The 24,553-nt window shown below is 28.2% G+C and overlaps 2 protein-coding genes across 9 annotated transcripts in view; one reads left to right on the top strand and one right to left on the bottom strand.

Annotated features, from left to right (window-relative positions):
- The window catches only part of LOC130669641 (afadin), a 167,445-nt gene that overhangs the window by 62,657 nt on the left and 80,235 nt on the right, over positions 1-24,553 (bottom strand). The window lies entirely within an intron of this gene.
- Positions 4,611-23,882, top strand: LOC130669644 (uncharacterized). The gene is made up of 7 exons (XM_057472651.1): positions 4,611-4,818; positions 13,802-13,936; positions 14,170-14,347; positions 14,422-15,400; positions 15,480-15,546; positions 15,673-15,844; positions 23,703-23,882. Exons 2-4 carry the CDS (start codon positions 13,811-13,813, stop codon positions 15,276-15,278), a joined length of 1,161 nt encoding a protein of 386 aa, XP_057328634.1. The 5' UTR covers positions 4,611-4,818; positions 13,802-13,810; the 3' UTR covers positions 15,279-15,400; positions 15,480-15,546; positions 15,673-15,844; positions 23,703-23,882.

Raw genomic sequence — 24,553 nt, 5'->3', positions numbered from 1 at the left:
AGATCATTAGATCAAGTAGACTCGAAAATATTGGCGAATTACGAATAATAACAAATTTTTTTTTTAGTTTTTTATTGATTTCTCAGAAACGACTTGAACGATCGACTTCAAAATCTAATCAGCTTTAGAACTTTATAAGCCTCGTCGAATGCGACCGCAACCATCTCAATCGGTTTATTTGTTCGAGAGATATCGTTGGAGTAAGAAATGGTAAAAAACGTTTTTTTTCGATTATCTTTGAAGTGACTCATCCGATCAATTTCAAAATCTAATCAGCTTTAGAATTTAATAAAACGAGTCGATTGTCACCTTAACTATCACAATCCGATAATTCGTCCAAGAGTTTTCGTGGGAGAAAGAAATGGTAAGAAACGGTTTTTTGCGAATATATCTTTAAAACAACTGAACTAAATAACTCCAAAATCTGATCAGCTTTAGAATTTATTAAGACGCGTCAATTGCCACCTTAACCATCAAAATCGAGTCATTTGTCTAAGAGATATCGTGGAAGAAAGAAACGATGAAAAACAGTTTTTTGCCAATATCTTTGAAAAAACCGAACTAAACAATCCCAAAATCTGATCAGCTGGGAGAAAGAAATGCTAAAAAGCGGTTTTTTTCAAAAACAATGGCATACAAAAGTATTTTGGAGCTCGAAGAGCTTGATAATGTATTCACAACAATGTTTTTGAGCTCCTCGAGCTTGAAAACAGCGGGAAGTTTTAGGGCTGGCTCGCAGGGTCAACCGATTAACAGATTTTTTATACATAATTTATATATATTTATATATTTTTTATGTATTTCTTTTTATATGAAAAATATATTTTTTCATATTTTAACTTATATTTTTTTTATAAATTTTTTTCATGGGAGATATCTTTGTATATTATCTATGTGACGTACCGATCTGTGACTTATATATATAGTATACATATAAGTCACACAAGGGACTATATAATAGTTAATTCGATATCCTGTCAAAAGTCCTGTCTAGAAACAAAAATCCTTGAAGGACGAAAAAATATGCAGTTTTGAGGATACATATAGCAAACAAAAACGGGGGGTCACACAAAGGTCTATTCAACGTACATATATATATATATATATATATATATATATATATATATATATATATATATATATATATATTAGACTGGGCCAAAAAAATCGACTATATTTTTTTTTTTCGATACTGTGAAAACATTATTCCTGATGACCAAAAAAAATTATCGTGCAAGTTTGAGCCCTTAATATTGATATTAAGAGGTGTATCGTTACGACTATCAGTTTTTTGACAGAAGTTTTATTTTTTACCCAGAACTCGTAAATCATCTATCTGATAAATTTGAGCAATGTATATTCTTAAAGGAAATTGAATTCCCTACAAAAAATCTCTCTTAGTAAATTGACGTAAAACGAGTGGTTTCCTTGTACCCGTGCCTTAAACATTGATTTGTTTTTTAAATTCTTTGTTTCTATTTTGGATTTTTGTAACTACTAGAAATATTAATATTTTTTGTAGTCAAGATACATATTCTTAAAGGAAATTTAATGCTCTACAAAAAAGGTCTCTTACCATTTTTTGCTAAATTCACTCTTCCGAACGTTATTTAAGGTTGAAGTTGAGTCAAAACGACATCAATGACCTGAATAACTTTCGAAGGAGTGAATTTAGCAAAAAATGTTAAGAGACCTTTTTTGTAGAGCATTAAATTCCCTTTAAGAATTTGTATCTTGACTACAAAAAATATTAATATTTCTAGTAGTTACAAAAATTCAAAATAGAAACAAAGAATTTAAAAAACAAATCAATGTTTAAGGCACGGGTACAAGGAAACCACTCGTTTTACTTCAATTTACTAAGAGAAATTTTTTTGTAGGGAATTCAATTTCCTTTAAGAATATACATTGCTCAAATTTATCTGATAGATGATTTACGAGTTCTGGGTAAAAAATAAAACTTCTGTCAAAAAACTGATCGTCGTAACGATACACTTCTTAATATCAATATTAAGGGCTCAAACTTGCACGATAATTTTTTTTGGTCATCAGGAATAATATTTTCACAGTATCGAAAAAAAAAAATATAGTCGATTTTTTTGGCCCAGTCTAATATATATATATATATATATATATATATTAGAGCAGTCCAAAAGAAAAAATTTTTTTCCCATCATCTCATAAGTTTCTCTAAGGTATAAAAAAAATTCTCGCCAAAAGTCACCTTCATATTTCAATTTTTTTTTTTTCATATAAATAGCAGTTTTCTTTCGTTTTCTTCAGTTAAAACCACGACAAAATTTTTTTTTCTATTTTAGTGCTTAATTCTTATAGGGAATTTAATTCTCTACAAAAAAGCTCTGAAATAGTTTCATGGTAATTCTAAGTGGTAAAAAGTTATCGGGCTTTAAATACTTACAACGGAATGAATTCTAAGGAGGATAGCTATAACACAAAGGTTGGCAGTAATTGACATTACTTATAGATAATTTATTGAATTCCTATGATTCTGGAACGATTTTCAGCTTTCTGGAGTAATTTTTCAGTGACAGCAAGACTTATTTATAAATTTATTAAACTATTTATAATATAATAAACAAATTTTTTTTTTAATTATAAACGGTCAATTATGAATAATTTTCAAGAGCAAGCTAATATTAACGTATGTTTATCTAATTTCATTTTTTGCAAAAATGTTTTAAAATAAAAAAATGCTTGAGCGCCTGGTAGAATTGAAATGCCACATTGGCCTTTGGCAAGAATTTTTTTTTTATATCTTCGAAAAAATTTTGAGATAATATTATCTCATATGAGACGAAGAAAAAAAATGATTTTTTTGGACTAGTGTAACATATACATGTTAGAGTGTTTCGGATTTAGGCGATATTTGTTTTTTTTTTCTATCCTACCTGAAAAATTAATAATTGATGGAAAAAAAAAAAAATATTCCCGCTTCAAAAACATTCGAAGTCAATTAGGGGCTTAGCGCATCGAAAAATTCGATTTCCCATGTTAACGAGAAATCGAATTTTTCGATGCGCTAAGCCCCTAATTAACTTAGAATTTTTTTAAAGCGGGAATATTTATTTCCATAAACTATTAGTTTGTCAGGTAGGACAAAAAGAAAAAAAATATCGCCTAAATATGAAACACCCTAATACATATATATGTATATAGAAGTGCAAAAATAAAATATTTCGTTTTTTTCACGACAGTCTATGAGAAATTTTACGTATTTTGAAATTCAAATTTTAAAATCAATTTTATCCACGTTAATATATTCATTTTGTTTAAATATCTCAAATTTTAATTAAAACTTCTTTTATTCTTGTAAATTATTTCTTACACAGTATGGTAAAATTACTCCAATAAAACTTACGAAGTATAGAGTTTCATATAATTTCCAATATGAGATCAAAATTAATTTAAAATTTTATATTTTTACAATAACTATAGTGATAATTATTTATAATACATCCGTATTAATTAATATTGTTTGTTATGATGCTTTTTTTTCATAAATAATAAATAATATTCTTAGGACACATGTTAAACTGAAATACAAATTTTTGTTTTAAATAATTCTTATATTTTTCATTTTCCAAAAAAACGAACCATTTCGATTTGTAGTTGAATTAAGATAAATTTATAATAAATTCAGAATTTAGAATGATATGTAATAAAATAATTAAAAAAATTTTAATTAAACAAATTTAAAATATACAATAGATTTTAATTGTTTTTTAGATAAATATAAAATATTTAAAATTACATTATAAAAACGAAATAATTACTCATTTCTTATCAAATTATTAAAACATTATTAAAATAATCCAAAACCTCATTTATAAATTATTTCATCTTTAAAATTAGGGCAAGTTTTTCAATCCGGATTTTTATTCATCCGGGGTTAAATCATTATTGCTGGTATACCTATATATTAATAATATATACCAGCAATAATAATTAATACACGGTTAAAAGAAACTTAGATTGAAAAATTGGTCCTTGATAACTTTATGCAAAATTTATTACAGTAGTCAGGTCTCATGACGGAGATATTGTTACTCCAAAACGTAACCTATGCATGAAATGAAATAAATAAAGATTATCAAAAAATTGATCGGAATGACTTATTGTAAATAATAAATAACAACATGAACAAAAACAATAATATTATACTCACATATTTTCTTGTGTATTAGCAATCCATATACTTTTTCGCTCATGTTCCCATGTGCGTCCTGGGAAACAGTAATATTTTACTGCCATATTCTGGCAGTTACTTATACACCCAATTACACAGCACTTACGTTTCATATGTATTTTATTCATTTATTTAAAATGAACGTTAAAGTTTATAATTTATATAACCTGCGATAAGAAATACGCCAGCAAAAACAATAGCAACGATGCTATTGTAGAAACAGTGACATGTAATGTACGCCGTTTAATGTAAATCCCATAAACTGTAGTATCAGTTGGATTTGTGGCAATATCATTCGGGTGCCTTCGTCCCTTTTAAGTAAAATGGTCGAGTTCAATGTGACTTGATACTAGCTGAGTCACAGTATTACGCTAGTCAAACTATATGCAGTGTGAAGTTAAAACTTTTGCCGGTAGGTTGCGCTTCTTCTTTTTGAAAGTGTTGCCCTCTATTTAATAAATTGTGATATGGTGTAAACATAAATTCTTACAGACATTGAGAGTTTTCTAGCCTTTCTTTCTTCTTATTCGTGACATCTTAAAAAAATTAAGTTCTAGACAAAACGATTATATTATTTAAATTCATTTCATTTTGTTTCATTTCTATTAAAGGTAAATATGAATTTCTATTAATTATAAGTCGAAATAAGTACCAAATTATAGTTAAAATTGAAATAAGAGATTTAATTCAATTGTTGCGTTTCACAACTCAGAAAGTGATAGTTTAATCGGCCATGAATTCCATTATTAAATTTGTAAAAATATTTGAACACAAAGTTGGAAAATTTTATCTAAGTTTTTTATAAAAACGAGCCACTTCTATTGAGTTGTATTTTCTTACAACTTTCTTTAATCGCAGGGTAGTTGTTGAATTATTAAGATATATGTATTCGTCTGGTTATACAAATCACGTTGATTCGTGTTATGAAGACGCCATTGAATGCTTTCGTTCAGCATTACGTAATATTCGTTAAAAAAATGTTAATCTTTTTTAACAAATAGTAATGATGAGTGTGAATGTAACTGACAAGTGAGAATTTTTTAAATTTGAGATCAAATATATAAAATGTAAATAGAATAAAAATAAAAAAATGCGCATTCAGATCAATGAAAAATCCGTTTGCGCATTTCTTTACATTTCATTATTTTAATTACTTCGTTCATTTATTTAAAATTCATACACTGTCTCATATCTTCGACATTCATACTCATATAGTAATGTGATAATAAAAATAATATAATTAATTTTATTTTTTCCTTTTTTAAATAAACGAAAAATTAACGCAAAATTTTCTTCAAGCTTTGCACGTCCAAGATCTATAAACTTCGATAAATGCATTTTTAAAATGAGTGTTAATGTGATAATACTTAAGTTAGCTGACATCTAATAATTTTTTGATTATTTTTAAAACGATAAATGATAAAAAAAAATATTTTTAGAAATTACACCTAGAGTTTTCTTGACTTTCTACAAGTGCATATTTAGTTTTTTATTTTTGTTATTGTTTGTTAAAAAAAAAAATATGAAAATTAGTAATTGTCTGTTAACTTTAGGATCATTGAATGAGGCAGACATGCGAAAATTTATAAATTTTAAGTAAATAAATAAATTAAATAGAATAATGAAATTTAAAAAAATGCGTGTCCTGATTTTTCAATTATCTAAATATTTAGGATTTTTCAATTTTTATTGTACTTATATTTTATTTATTTATTACAACATTTTTAAATTTCCAATTGTCAGATACATTTACTCATATTTTTCAATTAATTTGTTTATAATATATGACTTTTGTTTATAATAGCCCAAAAATCTATGAGTGTGAATGATTCTGAAGTTAGCAGACAATTTAAAATTTTCGTGTTTTTTTTTTTTCAACGAATCGATTACAAAAAAAAAAAATTAAAAAATTAAAAAACATAAAAACTAAAAAACGCATATGCAGAAAATTAAAAAATCTACAGGTGCAATTTTTTTTATTATTTATCGGTTTGAAGAAAATCCAAAACGTATTAGACATCGGCTAACTTCAGAATCATGAGTGTGAATGTAGCAGACATATGACAACTCGAAACTTTAACAATCGATATCTCTGCGAGAAACGCGAGTATACTTACCAGAAGTTAAAAAAGTGATAATGGCGCGTATTTAAAATATCTTTTCAGTTATTTTTGACTTTTTGTATCTACCGTTTTTCTAAAGCTATAATTTTAAAACTAAAACTTTCATGAGTTCTCTATAAATATATACACTGAAAAAAAGAAATATTTGTCCCAAATAAATCAATTTATTTGTGGCTTTTTTTTAATTATTTCTTGATGACCAATAAATATATTTGATACAACAAAATATGACAATTAATTCAAATAATTTTATAATTTGACGGAAATATATAATTTATTTGTGGTAAGCAATTGATATATTACCACAAGTAAAGATATTAAATTTGTGACAAATAACCGAAAATCTGGCGATACTATGCATATATTTGAAGCCCTTATTTATTTGTAGCAATTGGATCATTTCTTTACCACAAATAAATCACTTATTTCACGCAATTGAACTACTCAAATATATTAAATCTTTCTCACAATTAAATATTTATTTGGCCATATCCAAATATACGATATCTTTGGCTCGAATAAATCTTAGTTGGCTCAAATAAATCTTTTTTTCGGTGTATTGATAAAAATTAATAACATTTACTTATTTATATTATTTTTAGATGCTCTGCTCGTGCATTTTTGTTTTTATTCAATAAAATTATCAGAACACATATTTATCATAATAATAAATAAAATCAATTTAATGAAATAAAAAAAAAAAAAATTACGTTTGTATATCAGTGTAAATAGTAAAAAAATGAAAGTCACATGTTTGTATTTCTGAAGACTACATGTGTATTAAAATTTTATAAACATTTTTGTATTTGAATAATATACGTAAATTTTTTTATTTGAATAGTATATCATAAAAAAAAAATATTTTTTACTATTTGAAGTATGTCGAACTATTTATTAACTATATTTAAGAGCTCGAAAGAGCTCGAAAATGTATTCACAACAAAGTTTTCGAGCTCAAGGAGCTTGAAAATAGCGGGAAGTTTCAGGGCTGGCCCGCAGGGTCAACCGATAGACCGATTTTTTAAAAATTATTTTTAACGTCAAATGATTTATTTTGTTTCTATTCTTCAGTTCAAAATATTTATTTTCATTGAATATTTAATCATTTAAAAATTTAAAATACATTTTACATTATGAGTGTGATATAGCAGACATCAGACAAATTTAAAATTATTAATAAATCGAGTATCTAATTAATAAAATAAAATTTTTAAAAATGCGCATTCAAAAAATTTTGAAATTAATAGTCCTTTCTTTACAAATATTATTTTTTTAATTATTTATCTTATTTATTTATAATTTTAAAGTTGTCTGATGTCTGCTTCATTCACACTCGCTTTACATTAGTATTATTTAATAATTGTTAATATTTTCACCATGAATAAATGCAAGAAATAACTCATTTTATTTACTGTTCCGGTATTAGGACAACCGAATTCCCGTATTGGGACGAAGCTATTTCAGCGTTCCGGTATTGGGTCTTTTGGGTGTCATAGAAAAAATACTTTTTTTTTATATTAAATTTAAGAAAACTGAACTAATTTGATTATTTTTGAATAGGTAAATGTCTATTCTATGTGTTTATTTTAAAACGATAAAAGTCAGTCGTATACCCTTCGTCGTTCCGGTATTGGTACATTTACCTTAGTTGGTAATGCATAAAATTTCTTGATACAAATTAAAATTTTGTTGCGGGAAGAAATCCTTTTTTTCTGCGTATTTTATAAATTTAATAGTGATATTTGGACAGATACGTAGTGAATGCAGGTTGCTCGTATATATTACTTATATAAAAAAAATTTTTTAAATTTTAATGCACATGTAGTATTTAGGAATAGAAATATGTGCCTTTGATTTTTGTATTTGTATAAAATTATTTTTATAGGCATGTGTCAGTATAAAAATTGGTCAGATGGAAAAATAATTAATATTTATGAATATAATCTGAAAAATGAAAAAATTTAAAAGTGCACATGTATATTTTGTACATATAAAGACGTGCATTTTTTTTTTTTTTTTTTTTTTATTTCATTTACTTCATTTTCTTTATTATTATGATTAAATATGTTCTGATAATTTTTTTGCCAATAATATATGAAATCCTAGACTTTATAAATCTAAAAAATATATCGCTCATAGAAATATTGAGTATCAAAATAATAATATTATAAGTTACTGCTATTTATTCGTTATATTTAAATGAGATTAATTCACCTGCTTTAATAGTCTGCACTGTTAACAAAATATCCATGTAATTTAAGGTGTGAGATTCGATATTATCGTTGCGGTTTTTAGGGCAACTAGTTATTTTTTTCTATTAATAGTTTTCATTCTATTATCTCAATAGCAAAAAAAAATAATTTTGTTGCACCGTGATTTTTATATTTAATAAGTTTTTTTTATTGCTTAATATTATTTACGAGACACATAAGCAGCTTAATGACAAAACAATGCTTTATTGAAAAAATTTGATGATTTTGAAGCAAATAATTAAAGATTGAATTATTTGCAATAAATGAAAGAAAACTTCAAATTTTCACTTTAAAATTTTAGTAATTATTCATATGAAACAGAAATGGAATATAAAACTTTCTGATTACCTATATTTGTTATTAAGCATATAAATTTTCTATTTTATTGTTTTTGGTTTTATTGTAAAATTTATTATCCACCATTATTTTAGCCCCTTAACCGTCAAAAAATATGTTGCTAACTAGGCGTAACAAATTTTTCAAAGAAATTTTTTTTTTATTGTATCTAAAACTACGTACAAAATAAATATAAAAAGCCTGTAAAACGTTTCTGTTGTATCAAACTCGCTTATACAGTAAGGTAAGAAACCCAGTACCTAATCAGGGAACTATTACCCGTATCACCCATGTATTTGTCTATCTATATTCACTGAATTTTATTAAATATAGATGAACAAATACATGAAATGATCCAGTACTAGTTCTCTGATCGGGTATTAGGTCTTTTACTTTATTGAAAAATAAAATTTATCATCTTCCACATTATGAAGGCATTCGATTTAATCAAAGCATTACTTACTTAACATAAATACTTATAATATGAAAGAAAAATTATTAACTTGGATATTACATTTATGACTGACGAACTGAAATTATCATTACCCATTTTTAAACTTTTTTGTTACAACTTTTAATATATTCACAGATCAAAATGTTTCATTGTCGATATTGTCATTTTACAACGTCATTACTAAAACTTCATTTGGATCATCGTAAATTGCATTCATCTTTAAACACCAAATTCATTTGTGGTTTTAATAAATGCAACAAAATTTTTAAACAAGAAACATCCCTGAGAGCTCACTTATTTCGAACTCATAATCAGAGACTTAAAAAACCAAATTCTCAATTGAATAGATTCAGTCAAACTTCAGTCAGAACATTATTTTGTAGTATTTCAAGCTGTAGGAAAGAATTCGAAGACTTTCCTCGATTAATTAAACATTTAAAAGATCATATACGAGACGGATTAAGAATTCAGTGTCCTCATGTTAACTGCAAAAAATATTATACATTGGTTAATTCATTTGCATCGCATTTAAGTAAATGTCATAAATTGACTCCATTAAATGATCGAGTTACTATTCCAAATCCACCAATTTCACTTCTTCCCGAAAAGTTAATTGAATTACATGATGAATTTGACTATGATAATTCAAATAATTTTGACACAAATGTTAATGAATCTATATTATTAGATACAAATGAACTAGAAAACCAAAATCAATGTGATAATTTGTTTCTCCTAAATCTTGCTCAATTTTTTTTAAAGCTAGAAGCTAAATTTTTTATTCCCATATCAACCGTACAATGTATCGTAGAAGAAATTTGTAATTTGCAGGAACGAAACGAAACTATAATTAAATCAAATATATTAACACATTTAAAACAAACTCAATTATCCGCTGAAAGTGTAGATGATATTATAAATGAATGTTTTTCGAATGATACTTTCTTGAATGTCAAAAATAAATTAGAAACAAACTATAAACGTCGGAATTTTTATAAACAAAACTTTCCGTACGTTGATCCAATAGAAATCAAACTAGAAAATGATAAAAATAGTCATAAATTTTTCCATTATGTTCCAATTTTGGAAACTTTAGAGAAACAACTTAATCATCATAAATCGTTATCAATTGTACCACAATGTAATAAAAGTATCGCTGATAAGATTTTACGAAATTATACCGACGGTTCAGTGTTTAAAGAAAATGCTTTTTTTTCAAAAAATCCAGAAAATTTACAAATAATCCTATTTCAAGATGCGTTTGAAGTCGCAAATCCTCTTGGAAGTGCAAAGTCCAAGTATAAAATTATAGGAATTTACATGAATATTGGTAACTTTCCTGATCATGTTCAATCACGCACAAATTCAATGCAACTAGTTGCTTTATGTCGTGAGAAATTTTTTAATCATGAAAAAGTATATGGCAGAATTGTAGATGATTTAAAAAAATTAGAAGACGAGGGAATAAAATTATTAAATGGGAAAATTCTTAAAGGTTCCGTAGTTTTTATCTCTGGTGATAATTTGGGCAGTCATTCTCTGGGTGGTTTTCTTGAAAACTTCAGTAAAGCTAAATATTTTTGTAGATTCTGCCTTATGTCTAGAGTACAATTTCATCGTAAACAGGGTGCCTTAAAGTCTTACAGAGAACGATCTATTGTATCTTATGAAAAATCTGTTAAAAATGTTGAAAAATATAATAAACAAAAATCTTTACAAAAATTAAAGAACAAAAATAGTCGACGTCAAATCACCAAAACTGCTTATTCTTGCGAAGGTATTAAATTTAACTCCGCCTTTAACCGCCTGAAATATTATCATGTATGTTCACCAGGTTTACCACCTTGTTTAGGACATGATTTATTTGAAGGAGTAGTTGCGTACGATTTAAAATTATTTATTGATTACTTCATTAAAAAAAAGTGCTTCACATTGAAGGAACTTAATGACAGAATAGATTCGTTTAAATATTCGCAAGATGATCTTAAAGATAAGCCATGCACTATCTCAAAAACCGGACATAGAATTCTTGGTGGAGCGTGTCAAGTCTGGACATTTCAAAAATTATTCCCCTTAATGGTTATCGATAAAATTGATAATGTACTTGATGACGTTTGGAATTGTGTACTATTACTTAATGAAATTGTAGAAATTGTGTGTGCACCAGCTATTCATATTTCTTGCATTAGTTACCTAAAACTAATAATTGAAGAATATATTTTATTAAGATCAACTGCTTTCGATGAACCACTTCGTCCCAAGCATCACTATTTAACACATTATCCTAGTTTAATTTTGGCGTTCGGACCATTGATTAAAGTGTGGACTCTCAGATTTGAAAGTAAACATAGTTTTTTCAAGCAATGCATCCGGTTACTGCATAATTTTTTAAATATCACTAAATCCCTAAGTATAAAGCATGAATTGTTCCAAAGCTACATTCGAATGGGTGGTGATGCACAATGTGATACGGAAGTATTTAATTCTGTTGATTTTAATTTGTTTTTATATAACCAATCTATACAACAAATTGTAAAGAGTATAAGTTCTTATGAAACTTTGTTTGAGTGTAACGAAATAAAATTAAACGGTTTGTCGTATCGGAAACAAGATGCGATACTGGTTTTCCAGAAAGACTATCAATATGGAATTGAAATAGGAAAAATAATTATTATTTTACACAACGAAGATGAAATATTTTTTATTGTGGAGGTATTGGAAACAGAATTCGATCCTCACACTCGGAGATATGAGTTAGGCGAAACGTTACGCTACGAATGTGTACCTATAAAAGATTTATACAATACACAAAAACTCCATGTTTACAAAAATAAATCATCTACGATAGTCAAACCGAAATTTGGTTTTGTAACTTCATTTTTATAAATTTAAAAATTATTGTTTTTGTAGTAAATAATAAAAATCATTAGTGTACTTAGGATATGTATATTAGACTGATTCGAAAATTCGACCATTTTTTTATTTTTTAAAGACACTTTATAAATTTTTAGTAGGGTAAATAAAAGCGCCTGTTAAAATTAGAGTTGTTAATATCAATATTAAGTACTTCCTGATTGCAATTTTCCATTTCCCATTTAAATAACATGGGAAAAAAAATTTTTTAATTTAAAAATTTTACAATTCAACGAAATAGTAAACCAAAAAGGCCAACACAATTGTTTATAGAGATTTTAATTCTCTACTAAAAAAGCCTAGTAAATTTTTTATAAATTCGATATTTCAAAAGTTATTTGAGGTCAAAATTGAATTTATAGCATTTTTTCGTTTTTCCGAATATTTTGGTGGTTATCAGGCTTATTACAAAATGTTAGAGGACGTTCTTTATAAACCGATTCATTTCCAACAAATTATGTCTGATGAATTTTTCAAAATTCTTGAATGTTCTTTAGTTATTTGCATTAAAATTATAATCAGCCATAATCCGACTTTTGGAACTGAGTAATTTTAAATGCGAATAACTAAAGAGCATTAAAGAATTTTTATAAACTTGTAGACATAATTTATTCGGAATGGAACGGTTTCCAAAAAAGGTCTTATAACTTTTTTTAGTAAGTCTGATAGTTTCACTAAAAAAGTCGAAAAATTGAAAAAATCCTATAGATTCAACTGTGACCTCGAATAATTTTTGAAATATTGAATTAATAAAAAATTTATAAGAGAACTTTTTTTGTAAAGCATTTGTTTCTCTATAAAACAGCTGTAAAATTAAAAAATTAAAAAATTTTTTTCCCGTGTTATTTTAATGGAAAATAGAAAATTGCAATCAGGAAGTACTTTAATATTGATTTTAACTCTAATTTTAACGCATGTTTTTTTTACCCTACTGAAACTTTTGAAAGTGTGTCTTTGACATATAATAAATAGCCGAATTTTTTAATCAGCGTAATATTTATATACATATATATGTCTATAAATTACTCGGAATTAATAAAAATACAATAAACTGAAATGCTTCAACTTGTATTCTATTAAACATGCTTATAAATAAAGACAATTACATATGAAATTTAAATTGCACCCATAAATTATTGACTTCAATCAAAAAAATATTTTTTCACCATACCAGCACTGAAAAATTCAATTTCTGCCCTGTTGAGAGGGAAGAAAGACGTTTTTTTCTTTTATGAGAACATTAATGATAAAAATTAGCGCATACACCATTATCGTCCCAAGTGGAGACAAAAATTTAAACTTTCAGGTGTAAATCTGGTGAAAAATAGTATACACGTCACGTCGGAAGGTATGATGTTCCAATCTGCGTGTCTTTACCACCCTCGTCTTCGAAACGGGTAGGCAATTACACACGCGAAATTGGAATACCCTACTTTCTCCCTTGGTGTGTAATACACTATAGAATCGTTTCCGACTTTTATCTCAATATTGTTTATTCTATCATTTAAATGGACAGCTTGCTGAAATGCCGCTTTTCAAAGTTCGGACTTATAACCATCCCAAAAAAGTTTGCATCGAAGCTGAGAGCATAGCTGGCCTAATATCCAAAGCTATTATCAAACTGAAAATCACAACAAATGAGGAGTTTCAGGTACATATCTCAATATTTTTTTGCTATTAAACCAAATTTATTCAACAAGTTTTTCATTTTTCAACATGTTGATAAATACAAAAGATTGAAATAATTATATAATATTTTTTATTCAGTTGATTTATATTACATTACATTCTAAACTTAATGGAAATTTTCGTTTCATTCTAATCATAATTTTGAATCAGAATGATATTTTATTAGATCTAAAAACAAACTTTTTTTCATTTCAGATATACTTGGAGGATGGAACTGAAGTTGATGAAGATGATATTTTACTACAATTAGCTACTAACTCTAACTTGATCAATATACTGGTTATTTTGCCAGTAGGGTTAGAGTGGAATGATTCTTTTTCTAATCCGTTAGCAAATTCTTCAGCTACTTCATCAAACAGCTCATCATCATCTAGTAATATTGAAAAAATAATATTTTGATCATTTTTGGAGATCGTTATTTTGAAACAAAAAATTTTTCTTTTTTAGGATCCAATGGTAAAGAAGCTGAACGCGATAAGACTGAGGTTAATGTTAACATTAATCGAAATAAATTAGAATTGGAATTCCATTCAACATTACTTCCCAAATTTCCAACCAGATTGTTGGACGCATGTAAGAAAGGTAAAGTTCCTTTAACCAAAGACCGAAAAGACATGGTTGCAATTGTAGCCACATACATGCTCCAAGATCTTAAGGATTCCAGTCGGGGCACTGCATTAACTATTAGCCGTAAACTTGTAAAATTATATCCTGATTCATTTGAGGACAAAATTAATGGCAAAAGATTAGGATCCGGTGAAGGATCACTTAGCAAACAAATTTATCAGGCTGTTAATACTAGGAAATCAGTTAAAAAAAGAATAATTAATGAAGTCGAAACAGAAGGTGAGAATCTGCCAGCACCTCATCGAGATATTGGATTTTATGGGTGTGTAGATTCTCTACCAACTTTACCTGCATCAGATTCTGTAGACGTCCAAGAAGGAAAGAGGATAAAGTTAGTTGATGTTTTTAAAAATCCAAGTACAGAATCATTTGACATGGTCAAATTGATGGACGAGACATTCTCATTACTTCGCTCGCACATAAACGATAATACTGGATCGATAAACCCAGAATTATTTGATAACTGGCCGTACTTAAAAAGCCGCGAAGTATTATTAAGTCATGCATCCAGGCTTTTGGGTATACAAGTGCGTGAAACTTGGGATGCACAGTTAAATGCTAAATATACTTCGATATTGGAGTTTGTTCAATCCTGGGATACGGTTCGAAATTTTAAATTAAGAAAAACTAAAACGAAAAATACTGAATCTGGCAGTTCTAAACCTTCTGCGGACTAATTAAAAATGCAAGAGAAATAGCAGCAACACAAAATAATGATGCGCCTTTGATAAATATAGTGTTTCCTATCATCGCAAAATGGTTTAAAGAAGATGTTGACCTTTTATTTTTAACAATTGACGTATGTTTCATTTCCATTAAAATGTACTCATTAAAAAATACGATTCAAGCTGCTTAATAACAACATTTTTCGTTTTCAGCAAGATGACGATGATTTAGCTCTATGTGCTAAAGCAAAAAGCTTATGTCCTACTTTATTAGTGAAAGGTAACTAAACTCTTATCTTCAATTTTTTTTATGAAATTTTCAAAAAGTTGATGTGTTACAAATTTTATACAGTAATTTAAAACCTATGAAGATATATTCATGTAACAATTTTTTTTTTCTTCGCAGGAACATCTATTCATGATATTAATTTAAAAATGTTTGTAATTCTTGAAAAGAAAATCATTGTCCCAGTTGCTGGAAAATTCAATGACGGAATTTTAACAATAATGATGTTCTACTTCATATTGGGATACTCTTATCCAGAAAAAATTGCAAACACACTGGAAACAATTCAACGGTAAATAAAGAATATATTTAACTCTCCCATTTATCTTTTCAAGTAAATACACAAGTCCAACTCAATAATATATAAACTAACAAATAAATAAACAATTAAACTCTATCAAATATAAATTTATAATTGAAACACATCTCGTGGCAGTGGAATAAATTTTGGAATGTTGTATTTGATGTAATTTAAATAACGATCAAATTAGTGGCTTTTAAGATGCTTCGAAATTTCTAATTATTCTTAGTTTTTCGAATAGTTTGTAAAATACTCAAGTGACTAATCGTAAAATACAATTTACAAAGTTAATGAGATTTTCATTGCTGCTAAGAGTATTTTAATCTTGTAATTTATTTTGAAGACTAGTAGGATGGTTATTTGACTTTTTCTACCAAATTTCATAAAAATTTTCGCAGAAAATTTATAGATTTAAATTAACATAATAGCAGTAATTAAAAGGGTTTACTGAAATCAAAAACAGGTCAAATTTTGTGATTGATCAATCTAGTAAATGAAAATTTCTAAAAATAAGAGAAAAATCCCAGTATCGAATCGAATCTAACTTCGAATGAAAACAAGACAAACTACATCCAGATCGATTTTCGATGCGATACACACGGTGTAACGAACTGAAAGTTGATATCTTTGATAGTATTTACTATCGATAAAAATTATTTATAAATGCTAAAATTTCAAAAAAATTCGATAGCTCGTAAAGTTTAAATAGATATACATTAGACTGATTAAAAAAAATCGACTATTTTTTTTTTTTGAAATCCCGCATTGAAATATTTCTAGAGTACCAAATGAAGACGTCTATGAAAACCAGAGCTCTTAATTTTAATATTTAGAGGTCGCGCATCGCAGATTTCTATTTTCCACTTGAATAACACGGGAAAATTTTTTTTTTTTTTTTAATTTTCTAGCTCACAAACCAATCAACGGATTTTTGTGTATGAAATTGAATGCTCTGCAAAAAATAACAATATCATTTTTTGATAAATCCATTTGTTCTAAAATTATTTGTGCTTGAAGTCAAATTTATAGTAAATTTCGAGATCTTTTTACTTTTCCGGCGAAACTATCAGACTTACTACAAAATATTGTGAGAACTTTTTTGTAGGTAACTTTATTCTTGACAAATTATTACCAATAAAGTTTTTCGAAATTCCGCATTGTTAGGTAGATTTTTTCTAAAATCTAGGCATGGTATTCGTCCTCACAGTCGATTTTCCATGTACCTGACGATCGGAACTTATTTCACGCAACGAAAGTTTAAAAAATTTATGTAATTTGACTGCTTAAAGGTGACTTAAGGGGTAATGTGGGGTGGCTGCGAATTTCGGCTGACATTCTAGCACCCATGCGAAACATTTCGGAAATCTAGATCCAGAAGTTTTTTTATTTTCGTTTCGCAAAAAACGTTCAGATCTTCAGGTACACGATTTTTAAGAAATTATCATAACCTATCATAATTGGTTGATTGGAGTTCAAAAATACCATTCGTTAAAAAATTTATATATGCACGTATAATATATATATAGGTCACCAAATAAAATTTTTTTTTGAGTGTGACCCCAGCGGATTTTGTGCAAATTTTGTGGAATGATTCTCTACATCAGAATAAAGATTCGCTGAAGAGTTGAGCTCTTAATATTGAGTACTTTCACAGTCATGATTTTTTTAATTTTGACGGTTTTTTTTTTTTTACTTTTTCATTAAATTTTTTCTATAGTAAAAACATTTTCTATAAAAATACAAGCATTACAATTTTTTTGTAAAAAATTCGCAGCTTTCCGATAAAAATATTCATTTTCCACTATAAGTAATGGAAGACCCTCGAAACTTTAATTAAAGTGAAAAAAGTGATTTTTCTCGCCTTGTGACCATTTTTACTTTAAATTTGATATTTTTTTCTGAAAGCTGAGAATTATTTACCTGTAATGTGTAATATACATGTATTATGTAATTTGAAATATTTCTGTAAATTTTTGAGTTTAATAATTACCAAAAACTTCATGACTGACTAGTATGAAAAAAAACTGACAAATAAGTACGCGAGGTGTTACGGGACACTTAACAGAATCTAAGATTCTCACGCTTTGTACACAAAATCCAATTATTAATCAATATAATGTTACACTGTAAAAAATTCGTGGAGTGAATGCGGGTTAAATCCGGAGTAAATGAATTTTTAATTGTTCACTCCACTCAGAGTGAAATTCACTCCGAAGGAGAGTTTTCGCGGAGTAGTTAATTTTTTATTAATTTTATTTCTCCGGAGTGAAATTCACTTAGGAGGGGAGTTTTGAAAATATTATTAATAAACAATAACTCCGCTAAACAAAATCTCGCACACACACCCGCACACACCCGAATACACGTACACACCCGAACACACACGCGTACACACACATTCGCAAACACATACGCACACACCCAAACACACACACGCACACATTTGCACAAACACGCTCTCGCGCTTCCACACACACGTACGCACTCGCGCGCACACACACACACACACCCTGTTTAATGGTTTAATATAAATTAATTTAAATGTTAAAACTCCGGACCGGAGTGAATTGAGAGTGAAATAAAATCTGCGTCACTCCGAGATCACTTCGCTAAAAAAAAAACTTACAATTCACTCCGCATGCGGAGTGATTTTTTTTAAAACTGCGGAGCTTCAAGTGGCGAAGTGAATTCGGATTGAAATTAAATCCGGATTCACTCCCGATTTTTTACAGTGTATTTTAATATAGTAGTCAATAGTTATATTCAGTCATTTTTAGTAGTACAAAAATAATAGTATTTATTTTCAAAATTGAAAAATTATTTACATTCAATATACAATACAATAGTCAAGTCATCATATTCTATCATCGAAGCAATGGGTTTGTTGTAGCTGAAATAAGTGAGAAATAGTTGTCATTCTACTTTATTGATATATCAAGAAAAAATATCGTCAATTGTTGTAACATACTTAATAGTAGATTGCGCCGGATTATTATTCATAATTATACTATCTACACTCTCTGCCCCGTTCAGCCGATGTTTTTAGTTGATTAGTCACGTTAACTAAAATTTAGCGCAATTAAATATTAAATGCGAAATTTTTAATTTCACAAATAAAGTTTAATGCTTTTGAAGAATAATTTAAAGACTGAATCATTAATAATCTTTTAACGACAATATCGTCATAAATACTAATTGTTGACTTCACATGAACAAAGAAATCATTAAAATATTGTGTGCAACTTAACCTAATTATCTTGTATATATTAAAATTTCTTTTGACCATATCTGATTTCGAATTTATGACAATATTAAACTCCGAGAAGAAACAATGTTGCTGAGAAATATTTTTTGAAACAAGGATATATATTTTTTATACTTATATAGAACATACACTAATGCAAAAAATTAAAGGAGCAGAAAAATTTTATAAATTTTTTAGTGATTTTTGGAAGGCTGTAACTTGGTGAAAAATGATCGTATCGAGATTTAAAAAAAGCATATTACAGCTTGAAATCTCTAGTTTTGGTGCATTTTTTTCAAAATTTCTTAAAAGCTCCAGATATTGCGCAAACATGAGAAATACCGCGAGACAAAAAATTTCTAAATTTTTTTTTTTTTTCCGAAGAGCCCACGGACCGCGAAAAAATTCTTTCAACTAAACGAATGCATAGTTCGTTTAGCAAATTTATTCAGCTTCAATTTGGTTTATTTTGTAACCTCGTAGGACGATTTGTCGCAGAGATATCGGCCTTCAAGCAGAAAATGATCATTTTGGTTTGATCATCGATATTTCAGGTACCAATGATCGCACAGAAAGTTTAAGGGCGGCAGTAAAAACTTGAATAAATTCCCTATAAGACCCTGTCATCATTTTTTAAAAAAAAATTTTTTTTTACACAGAAAAAAAGGTTGACTTGGCCCAAGATAATTTTTGCCTTCATTTTTTTATTCTTGGGCTGAGTAATTGGGTTTTTTTAATCCGAGAACATTTTCTTCGACTAATATTATAAAAATATTGTGTCAAGAATAAATAAATTTTAATTCAAGTTAAATAATCTTGATTCAAGAATAATTATTTTAAATCAAATTTATTTTGTTTCCAACCAAGTAAAAAAAACTATCAAAACAAGATACTTTTCTGTCTTGGTTGGTGAGTATAGTAAATTGTCACAATATATATCAACATCTCAAACCAAGAACTTTTTTTGCGTGGCAGAAGAACATTTACTCTCAGTTTGAGAAAACTACATTATCGACTCAAGACAACGGTCTATTGGAATGAGAAAATTTTAATTTTGATTTAAATAAATTATAATCTTAACTTAATAAAATAACTTTTCTTGAATCATGCAAATATTTACTTCACGGAAGACATAAAATTCTCCCATTGATGATTTTTTTTCTTGACTTAAAAAAAATGTAGTCTCGATTCAAGAAAATAAATGACTCTACTTGAAAAAATATATCGTCCTATATTTTTGAGTAAATTTAACTTAGTATAAATATTAAATGTTGTGAAGCGGGAAATTATATGTGTATATTCAGAATATCACGATGCGCCAGTGGAGGGGATAAGAAATAAACATCCTCGATTAATGGTTTATGAACAACTTAAGAAAAAATAAATGGTTTTGCTCATGGTAGGAATCGAACCCAGACCGATTCGGCATCACGCGAGAGCTTTACCAGTTATGCTATCCGATCATTCCCTCAACTCCGTTTATTTTACCCATATGCAGTAAGCGTACTGTACAATGTAGAGTCTACACTACCGCCACTTTAGTATAGTACAGTTAGCTTTCCCAAGAGAATTTTTGCGTTGGGCCGTGAACGCAGTTGCTGTTGGTTCAAACGTCTACGCTCACTCGCCGCAACACAACAAAATACTTGAACCAAAATATTTTTTACCATTGAGTCGAGTACTTTTAATTCTTGACTCGAGTCACAAATTATCTCGTTTCAAAATAAATTATTCTTAAACAAAGAATATTTTACTTTTCGGACAATTGATTATATATTGGGGCAAAATATTTATTTTTCTCACTTTAAGAAAATATTTCTTACTTCAAGGAACATATATTATATCGGGTGAATAAAAAAAAAATCTTATGCCAAGATGACTAAATTTAAGAAAATTTTGTTCTTGAACCAAGAAAATTTTCGTTTTCATTCAAAATTGCAAAAAATATTCTTGCGGCAAGAAAAAATTTCTTGCGCCAAGATAACCTTTTTTTCTGTGTATTTTTAACATCCATTAGAAGTAAGCACAAAAAAATGACTTTTTCTTTATCCCTTAGTCGAAAGTACGCACTTCCCTCCCTAATTTTAAGGCCTAAAGTCTCATTTCCCTCTCCTAGTGGAGTTACACGCGCCCCACTTACATCGCCGGGAGCAAAAAATTTTTTCGTGCCTACGGAAACAGCCGGCTGCTGCCATCTACTGAACGTCTACCACTTTATCAATAAAATTTTTGACGATAACATCATAGATCGTTGCTTTATTTATATGTACGTCAGTGTTTTCGTGTCTCGTTGTTTGTGATATTTTAAGTAAACAGTGTACTTGCAATAATAAAATGACTGAAAAAGTATCATCTGATGACTCTATGGACGAGGATGAGGTGATAAAAGATTTTGATGCAGAGGCGAGGTTAATTATTGAAAGTTTATGTATTCATTTATATATTATTTATTGGCAGGAAAAAAATCTTGTTCATAGGCATAAATTTATTTCTTTCGAAAAAAAATAATTATTTTTTATTTTTATTTTTTATAAGTATAATTATGTCTTTTTTTTTGTTTTGTTTTTGATGCCTGCCCCCGCCGACCAGACGCACTCGCTTCGCTCGTGCTTTCAAATGTCGCGGGGCAGGCATCAAAAACGCAACAAAAAAAAAAAGGGAAACGGAAAAAAATTAAAGTTTTATGTATGTCCGAAAGAGGCGCGTCAATAGGGAGCAAATAAAAAAAACATGGCCGACCTGTCAGCTGAAGGCAGAACGTGGTTGTGTTGTTTATAGTATTCAAAAATGTAATTAATAAACGTACTTTCGACCAGGTATAAAGAAAAATCGTATACACCACACGGGAAGATAGTTAAAAGCCCTGCCCTGTGTGTCATGATGCCCTCGGCTTCGCCTCGGGCATCATATCACACAGGGCAGGAATTTCAACTTTCTTCCCTTGTAGTGTAATATACTATTTTTGGTTTTTTAGTAAATCAACCGCTACTCTGCAAATATCGATAAAAAAAAATAATGTTGCCAGGGAGTTTTTCAGCTTAATGTACCCCCAAGACCCCTGTAAATTTTTAAATTGATCCATCGAACCGTTTTTTGGGAATCATCGATCAAATTTTTGCTAAACAATTAAAGGAGCAAGTTTTGTTCCTTTAATTGTGTAATCATAATCAAAATTAAAAAATTATTTTTTTTGGACTTTTCTCAAAGTTTTGCGTTGGTAACTCAGAAAATGCATGGAAATGACAAAAAAAATAAAAAATTTCCAAAAAATGTCAAAAATATCGAAGAAAAAAGAAAAATTGAAACTTTTTTTTTTGTTATAAATTTTTTTTTTTGACATTTTTTGGAAATTTTTTATTTTTTTTGTCATTTCCATGCATTTTCTGAGTTACCAACGCAAAACTTTGAGAAAAGTCCAAAAAAAATAATTTTTTAATTTTGATGATGATTACACAATTAAAGGAACAAAACTTGCTCCTGTAATTGTTTAGCAAAAATTTGATCGATGATTCTTAAAAAACGGTTCGATGGATCAATTTAAAAATTTACAGGGGTCTTGGGGGTACATTAAGCTGAAAAACTCCCTGGCAACATTATTTTTTTTTATCGATATTTGCAGAGTAGCGGTTGATTTACTAAAAAACCAAAAAAAAGTCATTTTTTTGTGCTTACTTCGAATGGATGTTAAAAATAAAAAAAAATTTTTTTTTCAAAAAATGATGACAGGGTCTTAAAGGGAATTTATTCAAGTTTTTACCGCCGCCCTTAAACTTTCTGTGCGATCATTGGTACCTGAAATATCGATGATCAAAGCCAAAAGGATCATTTTCTGCTTGAAGGCTGATATCTCTGCGACAAATCGTCCTACGAGGTTACAAAAAAAGCAATTTGAAGCTGAATAAATTTGCTAAACGAACTATGCATTCGTTTAGTTGAAAGAATTTTTTCGCGGTCCGTGGGCTCTTCGAAAAAAAAAAAAAAATTTTTAAATTTTTTGTCTCGCGGTATTTCTCATGTTTGCGCAATAACCGGAGCTTTTAAAAAATTTTGAAAAAAATGCACCAAGACTAGAGATTTCAAGCTGTAAAATGCTTTTTTGAAATCTCGATACGATCATTTTTCACCAAGTTACAGCCTTCCAAAAATCACTAAAAAATTTATAAAATTTTTCTGCTCCTTTAATTTTTTGCATTAGTGTGTAATTCTTGTTACAAGAGTGAATTGATATGATATATTCGATTTTCGTTTTATTCAATTTTAATCATTCTCGGGTCTATCAGGAACTGTGAAATCAAGTTTTCATTTTCTTTTCTCAAGAAATTCTTCTCATGCAAAATATAATATTTATTTACAAGATTATCTGAAAATTATTCTTGAGTCAAGAAAATCTGTTCGGAGCAATAGTATACTTTTCTCTCAGTGCAGATATTTTGGATGGTATTATATCATATTTCGTCATAATTTCATTGTCTACTCATTTTAACCATTGTTGTTTTACCCTGATTTGTTACCTTAGCGATAACTCATAATCATTTTGTTATGCTCTCAGTTCTGTTATTTCAAATAAAATGATTAATAATATAATTACGAATGTAATTTTTGTAGATTTTTCATGAACGTCAATCCACCGACAGGCTCCAAATCCCAAAGAACTCATGATGGGAAGAAAAAACGAATTACGCCGTATAGCCCGAAAGTTCTCTCTTTGGCAAAAGAGATTGAAAATATAATACCAGAAGCTACCAGTACTGAGGAAGAATAAAGGATTCGTATTGCGTAGTAGTTTATTAAACAGTTACTACTTCTTTTTTCAAATCATAAAGATTATTATTATCATCATAACTAATGGAAATAAAGATTCATTCTAATAAGTATTGTGTTACAAACTTCTTATATAAAAAAAAACCTTTTGTCTATATATAACATAATATACAGCCGAAAATCGATAAATCAAACAAACGTTCGAATTTTTTAGGAATTTTTAGCATGAATTTAATCGGCTAGAATTTTTTTAATCCAATAAAAAACTAGTTTCAGAAGCTTGACGCATGTGGTTTTATGGTCTAGAAAGTCCTTGATTTTATAAATCATCGTAACTAAGACATCATAAAAAGCCAGTCGATAAAAAACTTTTGGAATCGTCAAGTATAATTTGCAGATGTATCTATGTAGTAATTTGAATAGACAGATTTGGATTCTCTTAAGAATTCGTGTGCAGTATTTTTATAAAATGTGATTTGTAAAATTACCAAAGAGTAGTGTTGTAAATTTAAAATCATGTCGTGGAAAGACACTTATTTCGATCAGTAATTTTTAGACATATCTGTGTAACAATTTGAATATACGGATTTGAATATTTTTTATAAAACTATGTGTAGTATTTTTATGGATCGTACTTTGTAAGTTCACTAAGCTGTAGTGTTTTTAATTTAAAACCATGTTGTTGAAAGACACTT

This window comes from Microplitis mediator, chromosome 6, assembly GCF_029852145.1.
Source record: "Microplitis mediator isolate UGA2020A chromosome 6, iyMicMedi2.1, whole genome shotgun sequence".
NCBI lineage: Eukaryota > Metazoa > Arthropoda > Insecta > Hymenoptera > Braconidae > Microplitis > Microplitis mediator.
This window is presented reverse-complemented; position numbering and strand designations above follow the sequence as displayed.